The sequence below is a fragment of the Phalacrocorax carbo genome, chromosome 21 (genome assembly GCF_963921805.1).
Source record: "Phalacrocorax carbo chromosome 21, bPhaCar2.1, whole genome shotgun sequence".
In the NCBI taxonomy this organism is placed as follows: domain Eukaryota; kingdom Metazoa; phylum Chordata; class Aves; order Suliformes; family Phalacrocoracidae; genus Phalacrocorax; species Phalacrocorax carbo.
In genome coordinates this window covers 8,571,175-8,598,954 of record NC_087533.1, presented here as the reverse complement: position 1 = coordinate 8,598,954, position 27,780 = coordinate 8,571,175, and the positions used below count along the sequence as shown (strand labels likewise).

At 53.9% G+C, this 27,780-nt stretch overlaps 1 protein-coding gene across 6 annotated transcripts; it reads right to left on the bottom strand.

The window, feature by feature from the left end:
- Nucleotides 1-117: 117 nt before the first annotated feature.
- Nucleotides 118-27,780, bottom strand: USP28 (ubiquitin specific peptidase 28). Of its 6 annotated transcripts, none has more exons than XM_064471006.1 (26): nucleotides 27,672-27,780; nucleotides 24,144-24,218; nucleotides 22,680-22,812; nucleotides 21,325-21,436; nucleotides 20,481-20,643; nucleotides 19,487-19,573; nucleotides 18,516-18,653; nucleotides 18,004-18,077; nucleotides 17,388-17,464; nucleotides 16,864-17,048; nucleotides 14,585-14,712; nucleotides 14,321-14,416; nucleotides 13,284-13,463; nucleotides 11,885-12,099; nucleotides 11,575-11,645; nucleotides 11,022-11,250; nucleotides 8,847-9,050; nucleotides 8,187-8,326; nucleotides 7,811-7,996; nucleotides 6,802-6,897; nucleotides 5,694-5,872; nucleotides 5,521-5,599; nucleotides 5,077-5,156; nucleotides 3,809-3,932; nucleotides 2,784-2,982; nucleotides 118-1,200 (listed from the first exon to the last, which is right to left on the bottom strand). In XM_064471006.1, exons 1-26 carry the CDS (start codon nucleotides 27,711-27,713, stop codon nucleotides 1,025-1,027), a joined length of 3,468 nt encoding a protein of 1,155 aa, XP_064327076.1. In that variant the 5' UTR covers nucleotides 27,714-27,780; the 3' UTR covers nucleotides 118-1,024. The 6 variants fall into 6 exon arrangements, with proteins under 6 accessions (XP_064327076.1, XP_064327075.1, XP_064327077.1 ...); XM_064471005.1 differs by having other exon boundaries at nucleotides 24,144-24,221; nucleotides 27,672-27,728; XM_064471007.1 differs by having other exon boundaries at nucleotides 16,864-17,012; nucleotides 24,144-24,221; nucleotides 27,672-27,728.

The following is a 27,780-nucleotide window of genomic DNA, read 5'->3' as shown; positions in this document are numbered from 1 at the left end:
CTGCGTTTCTTGGCTCACAGATTTAGTTTTCTTGTTCTGCTTCCCTTCCTTCGTCCACCAGCCAGGAGGAGCCTTAAGGCGTGACACGGGAGCGGAACAAAACCACGGAGGGGGCTGTTTGATTCTAACATAGAACAAATGCTTTTATTGCACTTCTAGAAGAATCTGCATAGTCCTAGCAGAGAAGATCCCCCTCCCCCGCCTGTTCAGAGCATTTGGTTTAAAGCGACCGCCGCAGCTGAAACGCAAGTACAGGCTGCCCGCGAAGGGAAACGCAAACCGGGTGCATTTTTTACTGAAAGTTGATGGAGAGAAAAAAAAAAAAGAAACAACAAAGCCCCAACCCACCACCACCAAAACCACTTCCAGCCCTGCAGTTCTGGTCGGCACGAACGTGGCACTGAAAATCCACCAGCGGCGAGGAGGAAGTTTGCCCTCCGATCCGAGAGGGGAACAGCCTTCGGGGTGGCGCGGCCTCCCTCAGGCAGCGAGCCGCCGCCGCAGCGCGACTGCGGGGGAGGCGAGCTCTACAGTCCCGTCCTTCCCGTGTCGCGCAGAGGAAGGCTCCCGCCGATTTTCTTTCGCCGGTTAAAACACACAAGGCGAACGGCCGCTTGACCCGACCGCAACGTGCGGCCGCTCGCGTGGCCGCCCGCAGGACGGAGAGCCGGAGCCACGGCTCCTCTCTGCCCCCGAACCGCGCAGCTGGGGCTCCTGCCAGCGGCACGCCCCATCCCCGGCAGCGCATCGCCCCGGGAGGCGTAAACGCTCTCGCTTACGCCACGTAAGGTCAGGCGCGCTGCCGGGGAGCCGGCGCGTCACGCTAGCACGGCGGCTCAGGTCCTCCGCGTCGCCGCCGCACGCTTCACCTCAAAGTGCGGTACGGGTTTTTATTTGTTCGTATTTACAAAGAACGCCGCTCGGAATCTGAATCCCCCCGGCTCTTCCCTCTCCCTTCCAAACGCTGCCCGACGGGAGGACGGTCTGCGGCGCGCGTGCCGCGCCACGGCGCGGAGCCCGCCGTCTATTGCACCGCCACGGTCGAGGCCCCGTGAATGGACTCCATCACGGCTGCAAAGCGGCTGCAGAGGTCGTAGGGGGAGTTGGGCCGGATCTTGGGGGGCTCTTTCAGAACGATGACCTCGGTGGAGCAGTCGAGGAGCCGGGGGAGTAACTCGCCCAGCTTCACCTGCAGCTTTGCTGTCAAGGGGGAGAGGAGGAAACGGTCAGTGGCACCGCAACAGTAGAAGACCAGACGGCAGAGGGCTCCGGGGCCGCGAGATAAAAAGCTACGAGGCCTTTTAGGGAACCGTCTTCCCGTGCTGAAGAGCGCCCGCCTCCTGCGGGCAGGGCCGAGCGGCGCCCGCGACGCGCCAGAACAGTGCGGGGAAAGCGGGCAGAAAGGGGCGACGCTTGAGCTAGCTCACGTGACGCGGGGGGTGCAAGCAGCCTCCTCCTCCTCCTCTAAAATCCTCCGTGTTATTCAATGCCACTGTGGCAAGCCTGGGAAACCTGCCTATTCACAGAAACACGCCCAACCTTTGTCCTTTACAACAGTATTTTGAGAAGAAACCCCTGTGTTTTCGCCTGATTTTCCTACGGCACGTTTACCCTCTGCTAACCACAAAAATCCTGTCACGACTCCCCAACCCTTCGCACACAGAGCGAGGGGGTCGGCACCAATTTCTCCTAACAAAAACGACACGAGAGGCGTCACGGGAGCCCGACTCCTGCCCGCAGATGGCAATACAGGACAAGGACAGCTCTCTGGAACCAGAACTCAGCCATGAAATGACAAACCTCTCTTCAAAACGCAAAGATCCCCTGCATCTGCTCCCCTGTCCGGGCTCCTGCAACTCTGGCCATGTTTCTGGCCACTGATAAAACCTGTCCCTCCCTCCTGCAGAGCCTCTGCACCTGGGCCGGCTGCCCCTGCGAGCCCTCCGCTCGGTAAGGCAAACCAAACCCAAGGCACACCTGGACAACGCTAAGCCGTTCTTTGGAAACTGGCTTTTCCCGTTTCGGGGAAGAGGAATCCTTCCCCCGCGGCTTTAGTGCCAAAGGAGATTAAAGTCTACGGACAACTCAAATCCATTTCTCTGCTCGCCACCAGAAATACTCGAACGTGCTGCAGTGCAAACAACAGGAATTTAAGGACGTGTTTTAAATGGTCCTTTAATTCCTTTCCCATCCAGATCTAGAATCATAGAAGCATAGGCTTGATGATCCTAGCGGTCTTTTCCAAGTCCAGCTGTCAACCCAACACTACCAGGCTTCCTAAAGCACGCCCTGAAGAGCCACGCCTACACGTCTTTTAAATACCTCGCCGGGATGGTGACTCCCCCACCTCCCTGGGCAGCCTGTGCCAGGGCCTGACCGCTCTTCCAGTGAAGAAATGTTCCCTAATCTCCAACCTAAACCTCCCCTGACGCAGCTTGGGGCCGTTCCCTCTCGTCCTGTCACTGGTGACCTGGGAGCAGAGACCAGCCCCCCCCTCACTCCAGCCCCTCTCAGGCAGCTGCAGAGAGCGAGAAGGGCTCCCCTCAGCCCCCTCTTCTCCAGGCTAAACCCCCCCAGCCCCCTCAGCCGCCCCCCAGCACACTTGTGCTCCAGACCCTGCCCCAGCCCCGCTGCCCTTCTCTGGACACGCTCCAGCCCCTCAAGGTCCCGCTTGTCCCGAGGGGCCCAAAACTGAACATGATATTCAAGGCGTGGCCTCGACACTAGACACCGCTCGGCCAACAAGTGGCGTGACAAAGGTAAGGCAGGCAGCCGGTCCCTACCGTCCATGTCTTCTCGTCCCAAATAGGAGCACCAGCGGTTCCTCATGACCTCGATGGCATCCAGGTCCTCTTTGGAGATCTCAAAGTTGTTCATGAGGTGCATGCAGGGGATGATCAGGTCGTTCAGGATGCCAATGCCCTCTGCCACACGAGCTTCTTCACAGCTTACGAACAGAGACGCCGCCACCTCGTTCAGCTTCTGGGGAGGAGGGAGAATCGGGGGACGGACTCATGAGAAGCAAGCCCGGACCCCGGGTAACCGGTGTGCTGCCCGGAAAGGCACCCAGCTCGGGCCCCTTCGCCGATGGCCGGGCAGAGACGCACAGGCCCCGAGAACCAGGCGCCGGGTTCTGGTGGCACAGCCGGCTTTAGTCACAGGAATCACGCCGCAGAAAACAAGCTGACGAATGCATGCAATTTACCATATATGTGTCGAGAGTACACGTAGCTTATTTCTAATCCTGGCTCTAAGATGCCGAGATCCAGCCCCGCCTCTACCCAGGCTCCGTGGGAGCCGTACTGCACATTCTTTCACTGAATTATTATTTCCTCCGTCTCCACACTGCTGCTGGTGCTCAGTTAGGGGCAGCACGCCGGTACCAGGCACAAGAGAGACAGTTACGCTGGCCTTGGCAACCGCGGGGCGTGAACTAAAAACAAACCTCATTTTTATGCTGCTTTTTCACCCCCTGTGGAAACGGACGTCATCTTTTGCTCGGACAGGGAAAGCCATTAATATTAGAAATAAACATTGGGGGGAAGGGGAGGGAAGGGAATGGACAGAAACGATGCAACCACCGAGCTAACGATGTGAGCGCCAAGTTAAAACCCGAGAGCATGTTGAGCAGCACCTGAACCTTCCCTGAAAATGCAGCACGTTAACGAAGCGCGCTCCTAGGAGGGAGACGGTCCGGTCCGACTCCCTGGGCAAGGCGCGCCGAGCAGCCGCTACGCGAACTGCACGGTGCCACCCAGGCCGCTCCCCCCCCTCCGCTCTAAAGTCGAGGCTGGAGCTCAGTACAAACCAGGAGACACTTCCTTCTGTACAGGGCGATCAGCGACTCGTTCACTCCCCTGTTGGCTCCCTTCAGCAGCAGCTTGGTGTTGCTTTGGTAGGCGTAGACCAGGTAGGTGAGCGACTCCTGGTACCTAGGAGGAGAGGGTCAGCCCTCCAGCCCGCAGGAGGGTGGCAACTGCAGCGCGGCCAGTCGCGTCAGCTCAGGAAATACCCTCCATTTGGCCCGAACGGTAACAAGCCTCGGGCCCGGCAGGGAAAGCTTTACTTCCTTGCCAAAGCGTAAGCAAACAGATGCCCCGCGTCACGTAATTAACGCTCCTTTTGGCCCAGCGTGCCAAACGAGCGTCTTAGGAAGAGCCCTTTCAAGCCAAGCCTCTGCAGAACTTCTCCTGAGCGTGAACGCCAGCGCTGACCTTTTGTTGCGTCGCCCGGGAATTTTGCCCTTTGGGAGAGCGCTCGGAGCAGTGCAGAAGGGGATGTTTTTGGTTCCTTTATGCATTTCTAGCTTATGACTCCCCCCGCAGTGAGAAAACAGAACGACTGCCCGACTGCGCTCCTTGGGTAGGAGAAATCGAACAGCTGGCAGAGATTGGGCCGTTTCAGGGAAGCCCTCGCCCAGCCTCCTGTCCGTCTGCCCACCCGAGTTTGGTGGCTCATCCTTGCTAACCACCTCAGAATTCAATTCTGTTTCCTCCCAGGAATAATTTCTGAAAGCCAGTTTATCTTCCCGATTGGAAAAATCGCTTTTCAAATTACAAGCCTTTCCTAAGATGGCACTGTCCTTCCCCGCGCTGCACTGTTTAAGTAAAACAGAGAATCTAAAACCATAGGGGGAAAAAAAGGCCCTTTTAAAATTCTTAGGAGTCTAGAGAACTCCAAGGCGTGCGTTTACACAAAGTATAATGTCCAATTCCAGAAAGTTTAATTTTAGTACAGGAGTCCAAAGGTGGGGAAAAAACACCCCAAGATCAGGGCAATCATTCCTGCAAGCCTGCCTCCGGAAATGAAAATAAAAGCTCTGCTTCACAGTGGGAAAAGTGAGGGGAAGCTCTAAGACATCAGCCAGGACCTCACTGTAATATTGGAACTGTTAACCAAGGCTGGCTGCGGATTCAAGGAAGGGCCATTAACAAGCCAAAAAAAGCCCACCGGCCTCAAGTACAGGACTGAGCTCAAGCTGGCCATCGTGGGTCAGGAAGGCGGGGTTCTGTCAAAGGGGCCTCCACTGCTGGCTACGGCTCCTCTCGTCTAAACACACAAACAAAAGCAACTTACTTCCCGTTCTGGTACAGCTCCAGCCCCGTCAGCAGGTAAACTGACACCTTGCGAAAAAGGCTGTAGTCCTCGTGCCACCTCTGCGGGGGAGCAGCAAGAAAGCAGAGCGTCAGCTCCCCCCGTAACGCGCACGCGCGCGTCTGACCTTCCTTCACAACTTGAAGGCGTATCAGATTCTACCCTGCGAAGGGTTTGAACGTCTCTCCGAAGCGACACGGAAACCGATTTAGCCCGCCGCCCAGACATCCCCCAAGGCTCGGGAGATCCCCAGTGCGCTCGGTCTCCCTTGCAGCGCCCTCCTGCAGGCACACGCCTCAGGCGGCGAGGAAGCCGCCGGCAGGCGTCCCAGCGCCCGCCGTGCTGGCTGGCGCCGCGCTCCCCGCTCCCCACGCGCCGGTTCCGACAGCGGGAGGGATCCAAGGCGGCCCTCCGGTCGCCCCTTACCTTGTACTCCTCCATATCCACGTCGTCGGGACCAATTTCTCTCAGCTTTGCTCGCGCTACCTTCATAATGCTAATCGACCTGCTCCGTGTAAGCAGAGATGAGAGGAGTCAGGACGACGGCCCCGGCTGCTTCCGGGCGAGAAAAGCCCCACCTCGGCATCCCCGGCACGAACCTTTCATCGTAGCTGAGGTTCTTGTCCGCAAACTGCTCGAGAAGGGTCCGCTCCACCACCTGCTGGGGGGCGTTGTTTTGCAGGAAGTAAATGAGCACGTGCTGCAACCGGGCGTCGTTCTGAGGGGTCGGGGTCTCTTTGGCAAGCAGGTAGAGCCGGGAGTACTCCTCGTGGAACGCCTGCCGACAAAACACGCCTACTAACGCGCCCGCGGCAACGCCACGGCAGCTGATACGAAGCTGAAACCTGTCCTGTAACGACGGCGCTCCCGCGGGCCGTACCCAGCCTCCGCTGCTCGGCGGGCGGAAGCCTACAGACACCTGGAACTACAACCACGAGGCCCCCACACCAAGGCAAACGACATGTGCGAAGCGTGCGCCCTCCGGGTGTCCAAACGCCTTTGGGGGGGGGGGCGGGCACGGAGCTACCTTAGTTTTGGTACTCCTCTTGCAAGAGCGCAAGTTGTAAAAATCGATTGCAACACGCTTACGTCTGTCGTAAGGTGCGGGAGCTCTTGTCATTTATATTCCTGTACATTGATAGCACGGGTCGTTCCTCCCGTGCGGCGTTTCTAGTTAAATCTACCCGCCTGTAAAACCCAACCCCGCCTTCAGCATGCAGCAGCGTTTATTCTTTCAGACCCCTCTGTTTGAGGACACATTTTACAAGGGAAGGTCACAGTAAGTGTGCGTGTTCGGGACCGTGAAAAAAATTTGACGAGCGCTGGTTTCTTTGCCGACGATCACAGCGAGGCCCTCGGCAACACGCTCCGAAGGGCGCGCAAAGAACCTCTGCTTTCGGTAGTCCACATCAAGAGAATTACCAATACTAAAAGAGTACGCAGAACCAATAGCGGAAAGAGGAAAAAAGGCTGCTGTTTCCCGGGAGGAGGGAGCTCTTACAAGCTCTAAAACTGCTTGGAACCGGAGGGTACGCCATCACAGTAAGAGGGCGGAAACAGAAAGGCCGGACAGGAAGGCCATTAACTAGAAGAAAAAAACTGCACAAGTTGTTCCCTTCACATTCCTGATGTGTCAGTATAGCACAGATTCTTCACGCCGTGAAAATGGGCCTCCATACTACTGGATTTAGGAAACGAATGGGGTACCTTCACAAGCCCTGCTTCAGACCCGTCTCGATCAAAGGTCTGGCGGGCTTTTGCAATAGCCAGGATGACACCTTGCATGGCTGGACTCAGCATCACCTACCATGAAAGCAGGAAAACAAACACAGACAAGAACAAGGAAAACAGTAACAGACAGGGAGAGAGAGAGGAGGCACGGTGAGGGAAGGAGTAAGTTTTCAAAAGGTAAGGTTTACAGGAGATCCTACGAATTCAGGCAGAATAAGCCACAGCTGCGACTGGCCTGGATACGACTTACTCCCTCTTCACGTGCACTTTACATGCAGGGGCTTTTTTAAGCGCTTAAAGGTCTAAAGGCTGCTCGCTCCAAGCCCCGGGTTTGTAAACCCAACAATGAGAACGCAAAGCAGGCCAGCGTACGCCCTCTGCGGCCCACCCCATCTCCTTAAGCAACGCCTGTAAGAGAGCGGCGCCTCACAGCAGGGCACTTCGTCGTGCCAGCTCCATGCAAGCACGTACGAAACGCGCTCGAGGAGTAACGGTCTCGCTACTCCTGCAAACTCCAAGCGCGCCTGTGAAAAAGACTGAACTTGCAAAACACCGCTTGAGCATGCACGAGTGCGGGGCGACAGCCAGGCTCCCCGGATCAGTAGCCAGGGAACCGTGAGTTACGCTGTTAGCGGTTAACGTTCTCCGAGCGCGGGGACGAAGCTGCCTGAAGACAGCAAAGAGGCTTGCAAATAAATTAGTACCACTAGGATCAGTTTCGATATAGTTGTGCCCGAAAGGCGGCCTGAAGGACCGACATGCTTTTGCAGGGCTGCTTTTCTGATGGCGTTTCCAAACGAGATCACTACACGATTCGGTCTGGCCGCCTTCGCTGCCACAGCGGGAAATCGTACCTCCTTGTAAGCAGCGGCGTTTCCACGACTGGCTACTATCGTACCCAATCGTAGGAAAGCTCAAAGCCAGCTAACAACAGAGTTAGGAGTTAATGCCCGGCAGTAATTAACGCCTGCGCTGGGATCTGTACCTCCTCATTATATCCGTCTGCATCGGATCTAACGGGAATCTTCCCCACACTGGGGATTTCCACTTCAGAGACCTGCGAGCTAGTCTGGGCAGCAGCCTCTGTTTCCTTAGCGTCCTGCGGTTGCTCTGCCTGAACTGTAAGTGCTCTTTCTCCCGGTTGGGCCTTCGTTGGCTCTACCTCCCCAGGCTGTGGCCAAGAAGACAAAGAAGAAAAAAAGTGAGAAAAACCAAAGCAAAATAGAGGAAAGCGAAAGGGGGCCGAGTTAAACCTGGCACAGCTGCAGAGTCACACAGACACGGGAAGAGCAAAGGCCCGTCAAGAAGAATAATACCAAGACGAGAAGGGGTCTCCTCCTGGGCCGGGGCTCAGCTCCTACCTCGCAGAGAGCTGCCTCGACGCCGTTCTTTTCATAGGCATCGGCGGTGTTGGCGATGGCCTTGGCGGTCTGCTCCTTGGCAATCATGGCGTGCTCGGAGGACAGAGAGCGCACGCTCTGCTCACAGACCGAAGACTGATCTGTCAGGGCAGAGGTGTCGTGTTAGCGAGCAGGAACCGCAAGCCGCCGCCGCCTCCTCTCGCGTTCTGAAAGGTTCTGTAGCCTGTCCGTGCAGGATTAACCAGCTGCTGCGTTCCCCCCCCCGCGGTGAAGGCGTTTCACCCAGGAGCGTGCGCGGCGCACACCATCGGGGATTGCCAAGTGACGCTTTCCCACTCCAGAGAACAGCACCTGAACGTTTTCTACTCGATAGTTATGTATAAAAAATGAAGTCTGGAAGTGAACTGAGATTAGCCCGTTACGATTAAGTGAATGGAAAACAGCATTTCTGGTGACAAGCTCGGAAGGGTGCGCATACAAAACCAGTAGCATCGCCTTTCGTATTGCCAGGACAGAGCCGCCGCGGGCTGCCTTTGCTACCTCATCAACGGTTTCTCCTAGGCACCCAGCCACTGATGTGAGGCTCCGCCACAGCGGCACTGCTGACCGGCTGGCCGCTGCCGGTTTCAACACGGTTTGCGAATTCGGACGTGGCATTACCTGGTCCTGACTCGGAAGAGAGGTCCTGTGATTCAGAAGCAGGTGAAGGCTCCATCTGAGGAATCTTGCACGACTGCTCTTCCTCCCACTCCTCGGCCTCCCGCTCGAGTCGCCAGTTGTCCTCCTGGATGTAATGTCTCAGCTCTGGGGGCAAGGCTTCGACCTCCTTCTGAAACTGCCCAACCTCTGAGCCATCAGCCTTGTCTGGAAGAAACGCAGGACCAGCATATAACGACACCCAGAGCGGCAGGACACCGCCGTCAGAGACTCAATACACAGCGTTACAGAAAGACACAATCAAAGCGGCCGAGGGGTAAATGGGAATACCCCCAACTTTCTACTAGCTTTGTAATTTAAGGCGATTCCTAAGCAGAAGTGCAAAAATGGAGACAGATCCAGGGAGGTATTGGCAAGAAAACCCACTTTTGTTCTACCACCGGACGGCGTTTATCAGGAAGAAATTCCAGAAGCGGCGCCTGCTGATGCAGTAGGTCAGAAACACACCCTTGCTCGAGGGCTGACATCGTACGGAGAACGGCACCTGTGCTGCCGATCGCTGGGAAATTCACGGTTCAGCCGGAGACATCGCATCTACCACACTACACGGCACATAAAGGTAGGGAACGAACCCCGGCCTGCACGGATCCCCCAGCATGAGTGTCGTGCCGGTGTTTCTCAGATCTTTTTATACCTACTTCAGTATTTCGTTTTAAAATGGCACAAACTGCAAGTAGTATCTGCTTTAGACGAGTCTTAAAATGTATCCAAAGCAACCGGCAATTCTCCACACCAGCTATTTCTTACGCACCCATTGTAAAAGCAAAGCCTCTTTCAAAACCAACAAAAATTGCATTAAAAGGGGGGGGGGGGAGGGCGGAAATCATGGGTTCATTTCAGAAACGGAACTGTCATGGGAAGACAGACAAAGAACAACCTCCCGATCCTCATCAGCCATATTTAGCAATGAACAGAATGACAGTTCTCCATTGTTTCTTTCTATTTATTACATCAAAATGAACCACGCGTGAAATTATTAGGTTCTACTACAGCTGTTTGCCATGTATAGTGCCACGTGCAAGATCATTTCTCCACATAACTATTTATACATTGGCACCGCAAGCATACTTGCGAGTCTAAGCCGCTGCTACCAACAACTCACGCGCTAGGGAAGGCTGCGTAAAAGAAGAGCCTCTTTGGGTTCAACGTCACGCGATCGTTAAGAAACAAGTCACAGGTCAGCGAGCGTGATAAAAAAAGCCGGAGGTGTTTCACGTGCCCCTACAAAAGGAACGCTGCTGTACAAACTGCAGAAAGGGTCAAAGCGAAAAACACCACCCACAGGCGCATGTTGGAGGCGGCAAGTGGGGAGCCTGACTGCTTCGACACAACACCACCACAGAAAGTTGTGTACTCAATCTCACCAGCCCCGTCCGTCCTTCGGTTTTCAACCCTGTCAGGGATTTCATAGAATCATAGAATTGTTAAGGTTGGAAAAGACCCTTAAGGTCATCGAGTCCAACCGCCAACCCATCACTGCCAAGCCCACCACTAAACCATCTCCCCAAGCACCACGTCTGCCCTTCTCTTAAATACCTCCAGGGATAGAGACCCAACCACCTCCCTGGGCAGCCTGTTCCAATGCCTGACAGCCTTTCAGTGAAGAAGTTTTTCCTAATGTCCAACCTAAACTTCCCCTGGTGCAGCTTGAGGCCGTTCCCTCTCATCCTATCACTTGTAGACTGGGAGCAGAGACCGACCCCCCCCTCACTCCAGCCCCTCTCAGGCAGCTGCAGAGAGCGAGAAGGGCTCCCCTCAGCCCCCTCTTCTCCAGGCTAAACCCCCCCAGCCCCCCCAGCCGCCCCCCAGCACACTTGTGCTCCAGACCCTGCCCCAGCCCCGCTGCCCTTCTCTGGACACGCTCCAGCCCCTCAAGGCCCTGCTTGTCCCGAGGGGCCCAAACCTGAGCCCAGCATTCGAGGTGGGGCCTCACCGGGGCCGAGCACAGGGGCAAAAGTGAATCGAGTATGGAGCAAATTATTTTGCTTCTATCCGGGGTGAAGTTTTTTGTGTCGTCACAAGACGACCGTGCCAAAGAGAGGCTGAGGAACGTAACGACCGCGCAGAGACAGGATAGCACACAGCTGCCAAATTAACCAGCAGTCTTGGCTCCAGTACCTGCAGCAACGCGGGACACCTTATCGCTTATGTACATCAGGCAGTAGGCACTGGCGTTCTTCAAGCCTCCGAATGAATCTCTCTCCAGTTCTTCCCAGGATGATTCCGTCACTGAGATGTCGTTGTATTTGAGCCAGCTTTTTCGAGGCTGGTCGTATATGTAGGCCCAGTAGTGACCAGCGTTTGCTTGCCCTTCGTGTACCAAGACCGCGTGCAGACGATAGGGAACCTGCAAGTTTGCACGGAGGCAGTTTTCAGGCGTACTTTTAGTAAATGAATTTGTCTGACCTCTGTACCGAAACCGCAAGCGCGTTCACAGCCGTGGCCTGGAACGAGACTCTTGGTTCAGAGGGTAAATTTCCTACTAAGTGAGAACTGACTTTTGAGGGAAAAAGCAACAAGATTTTCATAAAGAATCCTTTCTCTGCTTCATCCTCGTACTGGCATTGTTTTAAAATACAACGAAGTGGACAACCGAAACTGAGAGCTGCTACCAAAAACCGGTATCAGCAACGCCAGCTGAGTGTTTACCTAACGAAGGTGCATTTCCTACCTGTTGGAGGAGAGGGTCGCAGTACATTTGCTCAACGGACAGGTTGATTCTGGCAATAGACTCCTTCAGATCTGCCGAGAACATCACGAATGAGAGAAATACATCAAAATTAATGACTGCTCGTCAGGCTGTTCCGGCCCCTTCCACTTCAGGAAGTTGGAAGCCATGCAGGAAGTACGACACGCTTAAGGCCAGGGCTGAAGCCCGCGCGAGATGCGCTGTCGATCAGGATGTATCCAGTTGAAGCAACAAAGGGGAAATCAGACGGGCATTCAACGGACAGACCACAACACATATACTTGGGGCCAACCTTGCACGTCCTGGTCGATCTCGTTTCTCCATCGCTGCAGGCACGTCCGAACGAGGTTCAGCTCCTCCTCGGAAACCACGCGAGGAGCCGGGCGTTCAGACATCGCCGCTGGCGAACCAGAGGGCTGGAGCGGCCCACTCGATTCTTCCTGCGGCGAGGCGTTTGCCGAGAAGAAAGCTGCGTCTTCAGTCCTAGTAGCCTTCCTTTCTAGCGCGCTGCGAAGCAAAAGGCAAGAGCAGTGGACAGGTTTCTCAATCTTTCTCGTTTTTTTTTCTCTTTTTGGGAAACAATATGAAATAAACCGAAGAAAAATTGCTCCAGAGCCAGAGCAGGATTTCCCTTCCGGGACGGTACAAAACGTAAAGAGAACAAGTACACTGAAATGTACTTCGACCTTAACAGACCAAATCAAAATGTAAGAAAAATAAAAACTAAAACTCTTACAGAACTCGCTAAGCACAGGTCCACAAGGAGCAATCCTAAAAATTCCTTCCCTGACTACTAAGAAACTCGTGTATTTACTCAGCTTTATTTAGACTGTAAACAAACCACGCCAGCCAGGTTTGTAATAATCCAATATTGCAGTAATTTACTGGTCGATGAAGCAAAAAAATTAGTAGCCTAACCAAAAAGAGCACATAATTTAACTCAGAATTGCCGCTTAGACAAGGCATATGGCGATGCTTTTGGAAAAGGAAAAAGAACAGCCTAGATGTAGCGTTATATTTACAGAAACGGAACCAAATTATGAGCAAAGTAGCGACTGACTACTTGCACAGGCATTCAGAGGTTACTCGCTCGCAAGCGCTCAGATAAATAATCCACTTCAGAATCTTAGAATTGTTCAGGTCAGAAAAGACCTTTAAGATCAGAGTCCAACCGCTAAGCTAGTGCTGCCAAGCCCACCACTAAACCGTGTCCCTAAGCGCCACGCCTACACGTCTTTCAAGTACCTCGCCGGGATGGTGCCTCCACCACCTCCCTGGGCAGCCGGTCCCAGCGCTTGACAACCTTTCAGTGAAGAAAGTGTTCCTAATACCCAACCTAAACCTCCCCTGGCGCAGCTTGAGGACGTTCCCTCTCGTCCTGTCACTGGTGACTTGGGAGCAGAGACCAGCCCCCCCCTCACTCCAGCCCCTCTCAGGCAGCTGCAGGGAGCGAGAAGGGCTCCCCTCAGCCTCCCCTTCTCCAGGCTAAACCCCCCCAGCCCCCTCAGCCGCCCCCCAGCACACTTGTGCTCCAGACCCTGCCCCGGCTCCGCTGCCCTTCTCTGGACATGCTCCAGCCCCTCAAGGTCTTCCTTGTAGCGAGGGGCCCAAATTTTGGAATGCAAACCAGGAGCATTTAGCCAAAAGACCAAATGTTCTCCTACAAATAATTTTTATTTCTGTTTACTAACCCATCCGCCTGCGAAAGCACGTCCAGAACTTGAGGCTCGGCGTAGGACTGCAGGAGCGCTGCCTGAGAGCCCTGAGCAGAAGAAACAACTACAGCTGGCTTTGTAGCGATGAATTCGAGAACATACTGGAGCATGTCGGGCAGCGGAAAGCGGGCTGGGCCAGAGCCGTACTTCATGTACCTAGAGGAAAAAGCAAGACGTGGCATGAATGAAGGAGCGTGCGACTGCTTGGTTAAACCTGAAGGGACAACGGCAGAGCAACAGGGAAGACGACTCAGCACCTCCGCACCGCCAGCGGACCCTGACAGCCTTGCGGCTGCGGGCGCTGCTCGGCAGCAGCCAAACCACCGGTGTGCTATCAGCACTGTTCTAGCCACAAAAGCAAGCCGGCTGCTGTGGAGACAGGTAACTCCACCCCAGCCAGACCCCGCAGGTTGCTAGGCGTGGGCCTAAATACACGCTGTTTTCATGATGCCCACCAGAACCTCACCGAGCACAGACACCAGCAGGGCCACGGCGACACGGCGCACCCTCTTTGCCTGCCACTTGCTCTCAGAACTGTCACTTTAAAAATAAAAGCCGTAAGCGAGTTTAATGCTGATTAAAGGACCTTTTGCACAAGGCTCCCGGAAAATGAAATCTGGTTGTCCATGAACCAGACCTTTGCTATCTGGTCTCTTTCCTTCCCCGATAAATAATGCCAAATGCTGAGCTGGAGGGGACAACTAATCTAAAAAATAACCTAGACTCTTTTTAACGCACCACCGGGCTTGCCCACTGAACCTTGCCGACGCAGCTGACAGTGACACCTGTACTATTTGCAGAATTTGTTCTCGGAACAGCATCAGTAATATTCAGAAAGCACCAAACCCCGAGTTTGTTTTTGAAAACAGGCTTCCTCACGCCGCTCCTCTCAGAATAAACCTGGTCCTGTTGGTCCTTCCTCTCCAAGTTCCTCTTCTGTTGGGAGGCTCGTTTGAAAGGAAGCATTTGCACGCTCCCACAGGGCGCGGAAATAAAGCTGGCCGACTACTTACCTTTCCAGCTTCTGCTGCAGAATCGCCATTTGCTCCTTCAACCTCTTCATTTCTTCTCTCTTCATCCGAATAAGCTCCTTACTGCAGTAGAGGTACCTGAACAGAGACACAGAGCCCCGCCACAGGAGATTTGTTTACTCCTAACGTCCACAGTCTTTCATAAACATTCCAGAATCCTTCCTTGCTCACCCACGCGACCCTTTTCATTTCTCGAATCACAATAAAGCAACAGCTTTAAAGATACCGTACGACAGAACGACTCACCTGTCCATATAAATAGTCTGGGGAAACTCTAGCCTGGTGTGAATTTTCTCTGGCTGTCCCAGCGACTGATTGAACTCAAATCGGGAGAGTTCAAAGGTCAGTACCGGCGGGAGTTTTGTAAACCAGCGCTGTAAGGAAAGCAGAAACGCCCCCAAAGGGCCTTGCTTTAAGATGACTGCTACACCAAGCCTAAATGATTTTAGACTGATCCTAAATGTCTGTTTGTCTTTAAATACTGACTTAGTCTGTATTTTGCTTACAGAGTGACAGAAAGCCAGGGACTTACTAGTCAGAAAGCCAAATTTTACGAGATTAAAGTTCCCGCTTCCGTTCCACGGTTTTACCGTGGAAAAAGCCTCATAATAGCTTTTGGAAAGTTACTTTTCATTGCCTGATGCATCCAGCCTGACGGATGAATTAACGGGCCCAGCACCGAATTTTACAAAATTAGCAGGCACTACACAAACTCTGGATGCCGAGAGCGTTCTTTTCTAATGTAGATCACATGCAATGATGAAGAACAAAACAGAAGCCCTTAAGCACTACCCGATGCCTTATCCTCTCCCAGCCTCTTTGCAAACTATTCAACTGAGGAGATTGAGAGAAGAAACCCACTTTCTGTCCGCTTCATCCACTGTTTCAGAGAGCCATGCTGAAAGAAGTAGCCTCGGTTGAATTTACGCTGCCTCGCTCTCTTCCTGGGTTCGCAAAGGCTGCCAGCACAGGCCGCCAGAAGCGCCCGGCGCCCGCCTTAGCACGGTGCCGCCCGGGCAGCGCTCCCTGCTCGACTCGGGATGGGCGCCCTAAGCTCTTCTTCCTTCGCAGGATTTGCGGCAGGTGTCCTGCCGCGATAAATCTGCCCCGCACCGAAGCGCAACAGCGCGTCTGTAGGTCTAAAATATTTACAGTGACGGCGTATTCTTTTGATTACTTAAAAAAAAAACAACTGTGGAAGGAGGAGGCCAGGTAGCGGAGCTTTCTGACAGGGAGCCCAATCTTCGGAACAGGAGAACACAGAACCAGAGAAGGAATGATTTACACACCTATTATCTAGGAGAAACGCAAGGTCTCGGTAATCCCACTGATGCTGTGAGCTTCAGCACACTCACCTACGTTCTCACAAGACAAAACGCACCTTATTCTCTACGTCCCCTATCACGCGGTCCTCTAGCCACGACATCCTAGGAAGCGAAATTAAGACGCAGAGTTTTTCCAGTCAGATTTCTCAGCAATAAAGCCAGAGCCTTCTCCTTCTATCCGTACAGACAAAGAATGATTAGAACATCTCTGCGACTAGCCCCATTCCCCTTCTCTTTCCAAAAAGGATTTGCAGGAACTGAAAAGCTTGGACTGAGAAGAACCTGCCCCACTAGCTCCCTAAGTCCCTCTGTCCCTGGCACCATCGGTTTCACCTACATGTGCTGTAAATGCCTTTGAACAGCTTCAGGCGGGAACTAGGGAAGCCAGAAACAAACAGGTGAGCCCAGAGTCAGGCAGGGCTTCCCCGCCCAAGGCTTCATTTCGCCTTTGCTAGGTTGAACCGCGGCAACGCGGTTTTCGGCCTCTCTCGTAGGACTGAAATACCTTTCCCTGCCGCCCTCCACACCAGACACCTCTGCAAATCTCTTCATGTTATTTCCCAGCCTTTCTCTAAGCTAACTTCTCAGCTGCTCTTACACATGTAGGATGATGAAGGTACAGCTTCTCTTTCTACTTTGCTGCAACTAAGTATTTTGTGATTGGTTCGTGATTCGTGAGATTAAAGAAAAAAAAAAAAAGGAGAGAAAAAAAATCAGCACAGTCAGAAGAGTGAAAATGAGAAGGAAAAAAAAACACACACTGTAATAGGGAGAAAGATACAAATTCCAAATGGCATACCATGGAGTTAAGCACTGTACTTTTACCCTCCGAAAATATGGAGGCAGTGGTTCTCCCCCTACTCAGGTACAGGTAGGCTTCAACAGAAAGAGAGAGACTTTATCACACTTGCATCAGAAGCAGATGTTTACCTTTTTAATTTTAAACAAACTCCTCAAACTGGCTACATAAGGACAACGCATCTTTACAAATAAGCGAAGACCGAGCGTCTCGCCACGTAATGCCAACAGACATTCATGCGAGATTCCGGGTATCCAGGAAGTCTTTCCCACCGATTCTTAGGGGTCGTTTACAGTTGCCATTTAAACTTATCAAACTATACCGAGACAGCCCTGCGCTACTCGCGTTGCTTTTTTCCGCAGCAGGCAGCCAAAAGCTCGAAAACAAAACGTGAAACTCACCTCCTGTCCATACTTCACCGACCGAGACGCCGTCGCCTCCTCCATCTCTCCCTCCACCATGGCTCCTTCCAAGCACTCACTCAAGTTTCGATAACCATTTACCTGAAGGGGATACTGACCGAAGGCTTCGATCTTGGAAAAAGCGTTGCCTGGGTGACGGAAACGATACAAGGCCCGTAAACGAACTTAAGAGAACAAAAGCCCGGGTTAACTCGAGAGCTCGCTGTCGGCACCAGTTAGAGGCGCTGCTCGCAAGGAGTGAACGGCACGTAGCTCCCTGCGCACAGGTGTGGCAGGGTGAGCCGCCCTTCAAACGGGCGCCTGCAAATACACCAGCGCTTGCGAGTAGGTCACGTTGTCGGAAGAGGGACTTTATAACCGCCACAGCCAATCTTACCAAGGTGCCCGTTTGCCAGTTTCAAGGACTGGGCAGCTTCACCAGGAGCGCGCGACAAAATCACCGCCGCTATAAAGCAAAACACTCAGAGGAGGTAAAAAGTGAATGTACCAAACCCTTCACTCACCCTCGTGGACACCCTCAGTCAAGAACGTCCCGTAGAAGAGTTGTACCATCGGGTTCTCGGATTTGTCCCCAGGGCTCCTGTTTCAGAAAGAAAGCAGCGCACGTTCGCTTGCGGCCGTCGGCTGCAAAAAGGCCCCGAGCCGTAATCTAAGCCTTTGCTTGGGAAGCCTCCTCCAGTCAAAAGTGCAGTTTTCTACTCAAGCACAAGACACAGAGGAAGCTTCTTAGCTGTTTCCACTCTCAGAAGCACATCGTAACAATGCTTACACCGGCAAGGGGGAAAGAAAAAAAAAGTTAAGGCACTACCTTTCGAAACGCAGTTCCAAAACCCAGACCTTTCACGTACGCCCGTTCTGCTGAGCTCCCCCCAAAAAAGCCTGCCCATCCTGCAGGCCACACTGGCATTGACTGAAGTCCCCCGCTCGCGTACAGAAAACGCACGCGTAACGCTCCATAAGCGTACTTCGAGCTTACGGAGCGCCTCCTCAGCAAGCAAAAACCTCTCTTGCTTTTAGTCAAAGTTTTCACGTCGAGCCCTCTCGTTCTTTAAGGCACCGCATTTAAAATCTGTTTCTCCTCAGTGCCAGGTCAAACTCCCGAGATCGTAAAAAACTCACTTGACATCGACAGCAAGCTGGAACGCATCCTCCAGCCAGTCCAGTAGCTTGTGTGTAAATTCACTCACATCTTGCTAGAAGAGAGACGAAAGCGGAGAGTCAAACGCAATACCACCCAGAGCGCGCTTTCGCGGTCTGCTGCTTTCACAAACCTGCTGGAAGACAGCCCGCCTGGTATTGCTGCACCTACCCAGCTGAAAGAAGTGTGAAACTCAAGTGCTGTGCTGATTTAGACCGATAATGAACGCTCTGCTCATCTGAAAACTAGATCAGAGGAAATTATTGCGATCGCTACCCAACTTCCCAGATGGCGCCGGGTAGAGCACTGTGGCGCTGGCTGTTTAACGAGCACGCACGTACATTTTGCCTAAACGGCGCGGGGACAGCTGCTCGGCAGATGACAAACATGGGAAGAGGCCTCCGACAGTAATAGCAGGAGGAAGCGAAATGGGATCGCCGTGGCTGCAAGTGCTGGTTGGAAGAAAGGGAAAGGCTTTTTAAGGCGGTTTTACCTGCTGTTCTTCAGCGGATCTAAACGCGTCCCTCAAGAGTTCCAGCGCGGCGGAAGGGTCTACAAACTTGCGGCGCGTCCCCAGCATGAGAGCAAACAGACACTGAAGTTCTTGCATGAACGCAACGTTTCTTTTTCCCTGCATTGCAGAAAGAAGAAAAGCCAAACCCTTCCTGCAACTCCAGGCAAGCAGCGTCTGAAACCCGAGCGCCACGGAATGCCACGTGCACAGGCCGTGAGAACTACGCTACCAACCAAGGAGAGAGGAGACGTTAAAAAGGGCAACAGCGGCAGGACGTGCAGTGCCGTTTCCCGGAAGCAACCTGCTCTCCCGACGGATGCACGGGGGAAAAAATTTAACCCAAACAGAACCTTTAGAGAAAAGAGCGCCAGAAGTAATAATCGCTAAAGCAGGAGGCAAAACCCGGTGAATTTATGAGTTTATTCTGTCTGCACTTTGGGCTTTTTAGAGTACCGAGAGCGCAGAGACGAGCAAGTAGAGCAAAGCCTTTTAAAGGCCGGGACGCTATAACAAGCGCAGCTTAGCGCCAGGTACACCTTTTTCTCTACCTATTTTCTGAGCACCTTCTGCTGACCGCTCTCAAAGTACTGGGGCTACAGGGACCTTCAGGCTGGCTCAAATAGCAGTTCTTCTATGCTGCACGCGAACAAACAAACAATCTGGGGCCAACGGAGAAGATTTATGGGACACGTTTCTCCCCGCACTACAGTTAGAAAGAAGCTCTAGAGGCAAGCTCTACGAGAAGCATCTGTGTGTTTTTTTTTTAAACAGCGATTCTGCCTTTGAGAAGTACTTCCCAAATTTGTCCTTAACGCAGCCTGGCAATTCGAAAGCCATTAATGCAGCCGCAGGAGTCTCAGATGGCCCCAAATTAAATCTGCTTAGGGGAAGAGCAGAACAGTACACCACAAAAGGAGGAAACTTCACAGAGTTACTCGGCAAAAACTTACAGTGCGACTACGACAACCTTCAAGCACGTTTTGTGGGAGGGAGTACCCAAGGACCAGCCTCCGAAATTCCGGCAACTGGAACAGAGACTGGGAGAGGAGAGGAGAGGTAAAGCCTAGTCCGCATCCGCCAGGATTTGACTCACTGCAGTTTCACGCCCCGTTGCCACCCTCTTACCCGCCACCTTTTCTGTCACTTTCTAATTCTTTGATGGCCTGCGTTACTAAATCAACCTTTACAAAGTGAGCGGTCTACGTGCCGGCCCAACACATTCGTACCCACCAAAGAACTAAATCTCATCCCGCCGTTTCTGGGAACCACACAACCATTTTAGGAAGGCGGATTCTCTTCTGCATAGGCAAGCTTAGCAAAAGCACCCGGGAACAAGTCACAGTGAGGAAGGAGCCCATTTGGCGCTTGCCCTCTGCCCCTCAAAGCCGAGGACACACGACCAATTAACGTCTGATGTGAAACGGTTAGAAGAGATGATGAACCCGCTCCGGACCACTTATTGTGGTCTCTTCTTGTTTAGGTTATCGCTAATGGTATGCGCCGCCCAGTCGCTCACTCCTTCAAGCATCTATGCCAGTGTATGCCATTAACTGGAACGTGATACGCCACCTATTACGGAGCCAACAATAACTGCAGTAAAATTAAATTATCAGCTCGCTTTGCCAGTCAAGCTTCTGTCATTCAGCAAGCATCTGGGCATCGCTGTGCTGAAAAAAACCCCCTACATACGTTCGTGCAGATCGTATGTATCTGTATCTATTTTTACGCAGAGTCTATTCAACTGCTCTTTGGCTCTCTCTGTGCACGCCCGGAATAAATCACCACCCGATCAAATAAAAAGACAAGTCTCATCTGAGCACGGTCACACTCACTCATCTGCATGCGATGGCCGCTTCACAGAGCCGTCGTGTATTTAATTCTAACTGATAAACACTTCGACTCCAGGACCGCAGCAACTCCAGGAGAGCTTTTCTATTAGATTACCTGTATGACAGCGCTAAACCAACACGTATTTCCAATGTTTTTCATTCCAACGGGCCAGTCGCCCACTCTCCTCCAGTCATTCTGCTTGGGGTTCTCTCCCCAGACTTCGCAGCGTTTCCTTTTGGAGCGATTTTTGCTTTCAGCAGAATGCGCTTCCTGTGGTCTGTCACAAAAGATGCACACCGTGCTGTAAAACACCATCTCACAAAGATTCTCGACACCTATGGCAACCGTACTCGCCGGCGTCACCAGCGGGACGCCGGAGCAAGGCGCTGGTGGGTGACACCCAGCGCAACAGGCAACGATGCCTCATCTGACCGCAGAAGGGTTCCAGCTCTCAAGGGAGGCAGATGGAAAACGCGACTGCAAGACCATTTGGAACGAGGGAAGAAGGCAGTAAGACACGCGTGGTTTTCTTCACGAACTAGCTGCACGCAAAATCGGTGCCCTCAGTCACTACTGGCGGCAAACCCAACCCACGGTAAAAAGGAGTCGGCCACGCAGCGGCTGCTGCGAGGTGAATCGACACCCGAGACTTCAAGGTGTTTCTTCAACAGGTGCCGCGATGCCGGCGCAGCCGCCTCCTGCGCGGCACGCCAGCAACTGCAGCAGGGACGGAACTCGCCACAAACCAACCGGCTGCTTCTATTATTTCAGCCATCGCTTTGCAGTGCTGCTCCAGAAGTGAAGGTCAGCTACCCAGAAGGCAGTAATGACCCAGGCACCTTCTAAAAGCAGCAGGTATACATCTGGTAGGCGATTCACGTTTGGTTTTGCAGTTCCCAGCTTAAGAATCCGCTTCAGATACCCGGGAAAAACGAAACCCACTTATGGACCCACTGACCTTGCAGCAGCCTCCCTTTCGACAGCCTGAGCTTTTGGCGATTCCGGTGGTCCGAAGGCGTCGACTGCACGGAGGTCGTCCTTGTTGCTGGGGGCGAGTGCAGTAGCGACACCTACAAGCGGAGGCAGCGTTCCCATCAGTTTCCCACCAGGAGCAGGCAAACGCCGCTTTCATTAAGAGAAACTCCTAGAACGCGTCACACCTCACAAATACCATTTTTCACCTGGAAGAGCATAACTTTCAGGCTCAAGTTTTAAATACAAATCCTTGTAGTTTAGATCACGCTGGGAAAGCTAAAAACCCCCTGGGTGGGCTGGATGAGGAGAGCAGGACAGACCGTGCAGCTGTGTACTGCCCAGATCTCCCTACGCCCAAACTCAGAGCTCGAGGGAACACCCCAAGCCTCCTGAAGTAATGACACAGGGACACGAGCTGCTGCTTATACGCGCTCTGCCTTGACATCGGCGTCGGGAACTGACTCCGTTTTGAGAAATAACGTATTTCAATAAAATCAGCACAATCGCAGCAAATTGCCTTCCTCCACTCGCGTCAGGACGCTCAGCTACGAGCTGTCTCATGTGCCAGCTACCGAGGAAAGGAGACAGGAAAACGAGTACTGGAAGAGGTGGAAGCCTTACACGGCGGGACAAGGGCAGCCACACTGTTCCGGGTGCTGCTTCAAAGCTCCTGGCACACATTTTTGGCATTGTGAACCTGTCCGGTGATAATATCACTCAGGGAAGCTCCAGGTAATAGATGTGTCATGAGCAAAAAGGTTTAAAGAGAGCTGTTCTCAGCCACCTCAGACTGCAACACCGCTTTTTACACCTAGGTGTACCAAACCGGGGCCCGCTTCTGCCAATACCTGTAACAACGTTTGTCAGGCAGTCAAGTTGCTAGCTCAGGCAGCGTTTTAAGTTTTCATGAAAATATGATGCTAAACACTGGCTTTGCCTGCTCGGCCAGCAGATGCTGTTCGAAAAAGATGCACGATCCTTGACAGGGATTCAGGCCTGTGTCCTGCTCGCTCTGCTTCAGGAGCTCTCCGGGCTTTCTGTGGTAGCCAAGACCAACTGTTTACAACACCGATAGCTTTTTAGCTACGCTGTGTCACCTACCAACGCTATTAAGACACTATTAAGTCACTTTCCTTGTGGATGCAGCTCTCCTTCAGCAGGAAGGTTTAACTCCCCGGGCTGTCCCACAGCAAGCGGCGAGTGCTGGCAAAACCCGACCAGCGCCAGGCCAGGAGCAGGTGGCATCCACTGGCAGAAGCAGGGAGGAGCAGTACTTCCCCTTTCGACTCGGGCCGAAACACGGGAAACCGTAAGGGCGAGCAGAGAGGAACCACTTACTTTGTGGGAGCTGCTTGCCCGCAGCGCTCCCTTCCCAAGCCGACGGCTCTGCGGCAGCCGCGTCCTGGGCCGGCTCCTGGGCGTGCTCCTCCGTCAGGAAGGTGACTGCTTCCATTAGGTCTCCATTAGCGGCCTAGCAGCGTGACAGGGGGAAAAATCCACAGTGCCAGGGTTACTTTATCTACATTTGCATGACATTTAATGCATCCGTGGTAGAGATAGGCACACCGCCACCACCTTCGCCTTCTCTGGCCACGGGAGAGAGCTGTCTGCTGGTGGCAAGCGGTAGTAAAAAATGAAAATAAGGCAGGCTTGAATTTCTCTGTCGCAAAGCACTTTGGCTTTATTACTAGGGCAATATAGACTCCATTAACTAATTTAATTTCCCTCGCAAGAGATTCGAGCAGTGGTGGGAGGCCTGAAGGGCGACAGGGTGCCTTGCCACCAGGAGACACTCACAGGGATCAAACTCTCCGTGGACGTCAAGTCTCTCACTGGGCTTTCTTCCGACCATCACTATGGGCTAAACCCCTTTAAATGTACTCTCACATTTTCTGGACGTTACTTCTCGATGGAACACGTAGGGATTTCCTTAAACGAGCCTTTTTGTATGTTTTCAGCACAGCCCACATCCTGCTGCTACGTCTCAAGGGGGCGGACGGCGCCTGACGATTCCAGACTGACGTGGCTGCAGCCAGCTTAAGGCTCCAATTTATAAACACCGAAACATGCACTAGGAGGAGGAATCCTTCCAGGTAAGCCCTGCTTCTCCAAGCGCCCGAGATTCCTGTGTCCCTTCACTTTGGGGCAAAGTCAGCTGTTGTGGTGACGGGCGAGACAGCCACCAGCCACAAAGCTACCGATGATACCGCAGCCGTGCGGAACTCCTGAAGCACTTTGCAGGGAGGAAAACCCACTCTGACGCACTGCGTCTGCATCTCAGGGGTAACAGCAGGGGTAACAGCCCTGTAGGAGCAAAGCTTCCAGGTGAGGTTTACAATGTTTTAGCTTAGCACGCGCTGCTGCTGCAGCAGCGGCGGCAGGGATTTTAAGGTCTACTGTCAGAAAAACGAGCCATTCTCAACTCAGCACGAGGTGGTTGTTTCAAACGTGGATGAACACACGCGAACCCCCGAGCCGCGCGTTCCCCGCTGACGCCAACGAGCGCCAGCCTCACACCCCTGTTCGCCTCAGGGCGCACCTGAGCGGAGCACGAGCGCGGGGCAGAAAAGCAGCGGCGCATTTACCCTTCGCCCCCCACACGAACCACGTTACTCCACGCGGCAGGCGCCGGATCGCTTTCACAGGCCATGCGCTGACTATTTTAGTGAGGACTAGCTTGTTATCAGCGCAGCGAGCACCCGACCTGCGCATTAGGTTTTGAGAGAGCCTGAACTTGGCTGACTTTTGGGACAAATTGAGAAGTCTCCTTTCCACAGAACGACGACGACAACGGGCACAAACCTTTAGAGCCGCATGAAGGAAAGCCGAATCTTGAATTCCGGTGATCTCTTTCAGCTGGTTTAAAAGCATCTGGCACTCCTGCATGCAAGAAATAAAGAAAGCTCATGTGAAAAGGTGACCAGGACAGACATCGAGCTGTTTCTGCAAGGCTCGCCAAGGGCTCACCGGGGCGTTGCTTCTTTCTTTCCTTTTTACTGACGGCTGGACGCAAAAACCCACTCGCGCTTGCCCGATGGTAACGCCGACATCAGCTTGAACGTCAAATTTTTTTTCCCCCGAAGTTTACAGGCTAACGTTCGATCTGCTGTATCCCCTTGAGCGCGTCAGCAGGCCCGAGAGGAAACGCTATCCCCGCTGTCGGATGCGCCGTGGGAAGGGGAAGGGGCGCCCCCGCCCCCAGCCCGCGGCGGCATGTGCGGCGGGACATATAAGGAGGCCGCGTGCTCTCAGGGCATCGGCGAGGGGCTATTTTAAGCCTGGCCGCCCACGCCATTTGTGCCTGTCATTTCTCACTGACAATAAGGTGTCAGAAGAAGGGCCCGAGAGGCTGCTAGCGCTTTGCCTTCCCCCACCACTCGGGCCGCTCGAGGTTTGGCGAGATACACGCTCTAGGCTCCAAGCCACGGCCACCAACCTATTCTTTGACCAGTTCAATCACTTAAGAAACAATTACAGAAATTTTCTTTAACAGACTTATCAAATCTTTGCAGCCTCGGCTGCCAAGGCGCTTACCAAGCCACGAATAACTTCGGTCAGCCGGCTATCGGGAGAGGCAGCTCTCTACCAAGAGCCCCTTCCAGCAGCGAGCCCCGATGCCGGGGGTCCCACGCCCCAGCCCGTTCTGCAGCCGCTGCTGCTGCCAACGGCTCCGTTCGGCTGAAACCCAACACTGCGACATACAGCGCTGTGTGCACGTAGTATAGGAAGGACGTTACAACAGGGAAACCAGGGCACGCCTGACCTACGAAGGCTGCCGAGGATCCTGCTGTCAGCACAGCCCAACGAATACCAGTTTCTTAAGAGCACGTGCTAAATGAACCTTAACCGGCAACACTGCAGACGAATACATTCAAGCTTCTACTTCCTCTCATCACTGGGAAAAATTTAAGACGCCTTCGTGCTGTTGGAGCACAAGCTCCACCCAGCGAGCAGTAAGCCAAGGACTCTTTTTGAGGCACCCCTCCACACCGCTGACGGGTGCTACCCCACGCACAAATACCGTACAGACAGCACGCGTCCGTGCTGGCGGTGAAAGCAAAGGAAAAAATCCTGGATTATTTTTTGATAGGAATTCCCTCGACACGTTATTTGCGATATTCCCACCTAAAATACTACCTTTGCTCAACTTTTACAAGAAAAAGTGCACCCATGTGGGCACACGCACCCCTCCAGCCCGTCCCGCACGTTCTTTCAGTCGTGATAAAAGCCGAGACGCGCTGGAAAGCCTCAGGCCCAGCCAGGGGCGCAACGGGGAACTGCACGAGAGGGAGCCAAGGGACCGAGGCTCAGGACGGGCATACTTTCACAAAGGCAATCCACTTATATCATGTTGCTAATTTTGCTACCTTAGGGAGCGGCGGGCTTGTCGGCCAACCCCACCTTATGCCGCAGGGCATATTTTTCCGTTGGAGGAAAAGAAAAAAAAACAGCCCTCGCTAATAAACCGCATTACAATAACGAAATCCAAGGCAGGACAGGGCATGATTTTCAGGGGTTTCTCTGCTTCACCAAAAGGAGGATTTAACAAAGGCTGCCGTAACCATAAAAGCTAATTACCAACCCACCGCTCCAAGTTACCGCTTAATATTCTAATGACTTCCAGCGCAATTTTATTCAGCCTTTGAGAAGAAAGGTTTGTATTAACAGCAGAGTGTATCCCGTACAACAAGTCTGGAGAGGCTTGTGGCCTCCTGGCAGCCCACAAAGGCCACTGTGAACCACACTCTGCGCAGCAAATTTGTTAAGTTTTTGAGGAGTGCGCGTGGTTTTGTTGCTGTAACGAGGCTGGCTGATTGCTTATTGAGGTTACGCGCCGTGGCCTTGGAACCAAGCTGCAGAGCTGGTAATTAACACCAGCCTGCTGCCGCAATTAATACGTACCGCGCTTGGAAAAACCAAACCAAAGTCCTACCTGCTGGAAAAATGACAGCTCAAACCAAAACACTACTAGTATTAAACTACAGCAAGATGAGTACAAAACCAAGAGGCTAAGAGGAAGGAGGGCCCTGGAGGTAAAAATTGCAGTCGGCCGGCGAGCGATGGAACAGAAAGGCCTTGCCGTTTTCCTGCCTCCGATGCGACTCACTGTGCGCAGCAGCGGTTCGTTTTGATTAGAAACCGCAAGCGGGGAAGGGTGCGAGTGCTGCGCAGGAGTTCAAGGGGGTTCCAGAAACACCAGCACGTGAGGAGGAGGAAGGTGGCGGCGGCCACGCAGAAGAGACATGCAGAGCCACGGCCTTCAGCCTCCACACCGCACCCGTGCTTTTTGTCACAGTGGGAAAACGGACACGAAGAGGGCTAAAAACTCACAGGCAGCAGCAGGAACAATGCCTGCGCTGCTGACCGACGCTTTTACAAACCAATATCCATCAAGGGAAGAAGCGGTGGCCAGAGAACTCTTTGTCCATCACCGGGGGCTCCCGAGCATCGAGCACCATCCCGACCCCATCCCCGCGCAAGCGGGAAAGCGCCACCGCACCAGGGCGCCTCCTGAACGCACGACGACAAGGTCAATACCTTCTTCCCGCTCACGCCTTTAACGCTGGCCTCTCGGCAGCGCTTGTCCCGCGCTCCCGAGAGCGTGGGGATGCCCCGGGAGAGCGCGGGGGCCTGCGTGAATTCGGGACACGGTCCCCTGCGTGCGCACACCGACCTCGTGCGCCGGGAGCACGGCGAGCCACGCGTCCCGAGATTTTCGGCGCTTGGGTCCAGGTCCTTTTAGAGACAGTTTATGCAGAGCCCTGAAGTTTAAGAGGAACAGGTTTCGTTAAGGGGGACCAGAAGACGCCGGTTTAGCGACAGGGAAGGGAGCAAAGGAATTGCTGCCGTTTGCGGAGGAGCCTCGCACGCCTTGCGCGGGGAGCAGGCGGCGCGTCCCGCAAACACCGCGGCCAGGCCGGCCTTCATCCCCTCGGCTTTGGAACGCAAACAACTCCAGAGACCGCCTAAAGGCTATTTTAAACGGCGGGGGAGGAAGATGAAGGCTGCTGCTGGACGCGAACCGGGGCGGGCCGGGGCGTGCGGGGCCGGGGAGAGGCGCCGGCCTGCGGGCTCGGAGGGGAGCGCTGGAGACCCGCACCGGGCACCTGGCGGGGGCCCTTCCCGCCCCAGGGCTGCGGAGAAGCGGGGCCGCGGGGGCCCGAGGTGCCACGGCGGGAGGGGAGGGCAGGGGAGGACAGGGGAGGGCAGGGCCGGCGGCGGCCGCGGTGGGCGGGAGCAGCCCCCCTCCCCGCACACGCACACACTCCCGCTCCCCCCCGGCCCCGCTCCCGGCCCCGGCCCCGCTCCCGCTCCCGGTCTCGGTCTCACCGCGCCGCCGCCGCCGCCCGGGGCCTGCAGCTCAGCCGTCATGCCGGCGGGGAGCGGGGCCGCGCCGCCCAGCGCGCATGCGCGGCCTCCCCGGTTCCGGCCCCGCCGC

Coding starts and splice junctions, on each gene's coding strand:
- USP28 (XM_064471005.1), bottom strand. CDS start 27,713: ATGACGGCTGAGCTGCAGGCCCCGGGCGGCGGCGGCGGCGCG. Junction 22,813..24,143: donor TCCTTCATGCGGCTCTAAAG/GTTTGTGCCCGT, acceptor TCACGCTGCTAG/GCCGCTAATGGAGACCTAAT. Junction 17,049..17,387: donor GACTGAGGGTGTCCACGAGG/GTGAGTGAAGGG, acceptor TGTTCTCTTAAG/TTCGTTTACGGGCCTTGTAT.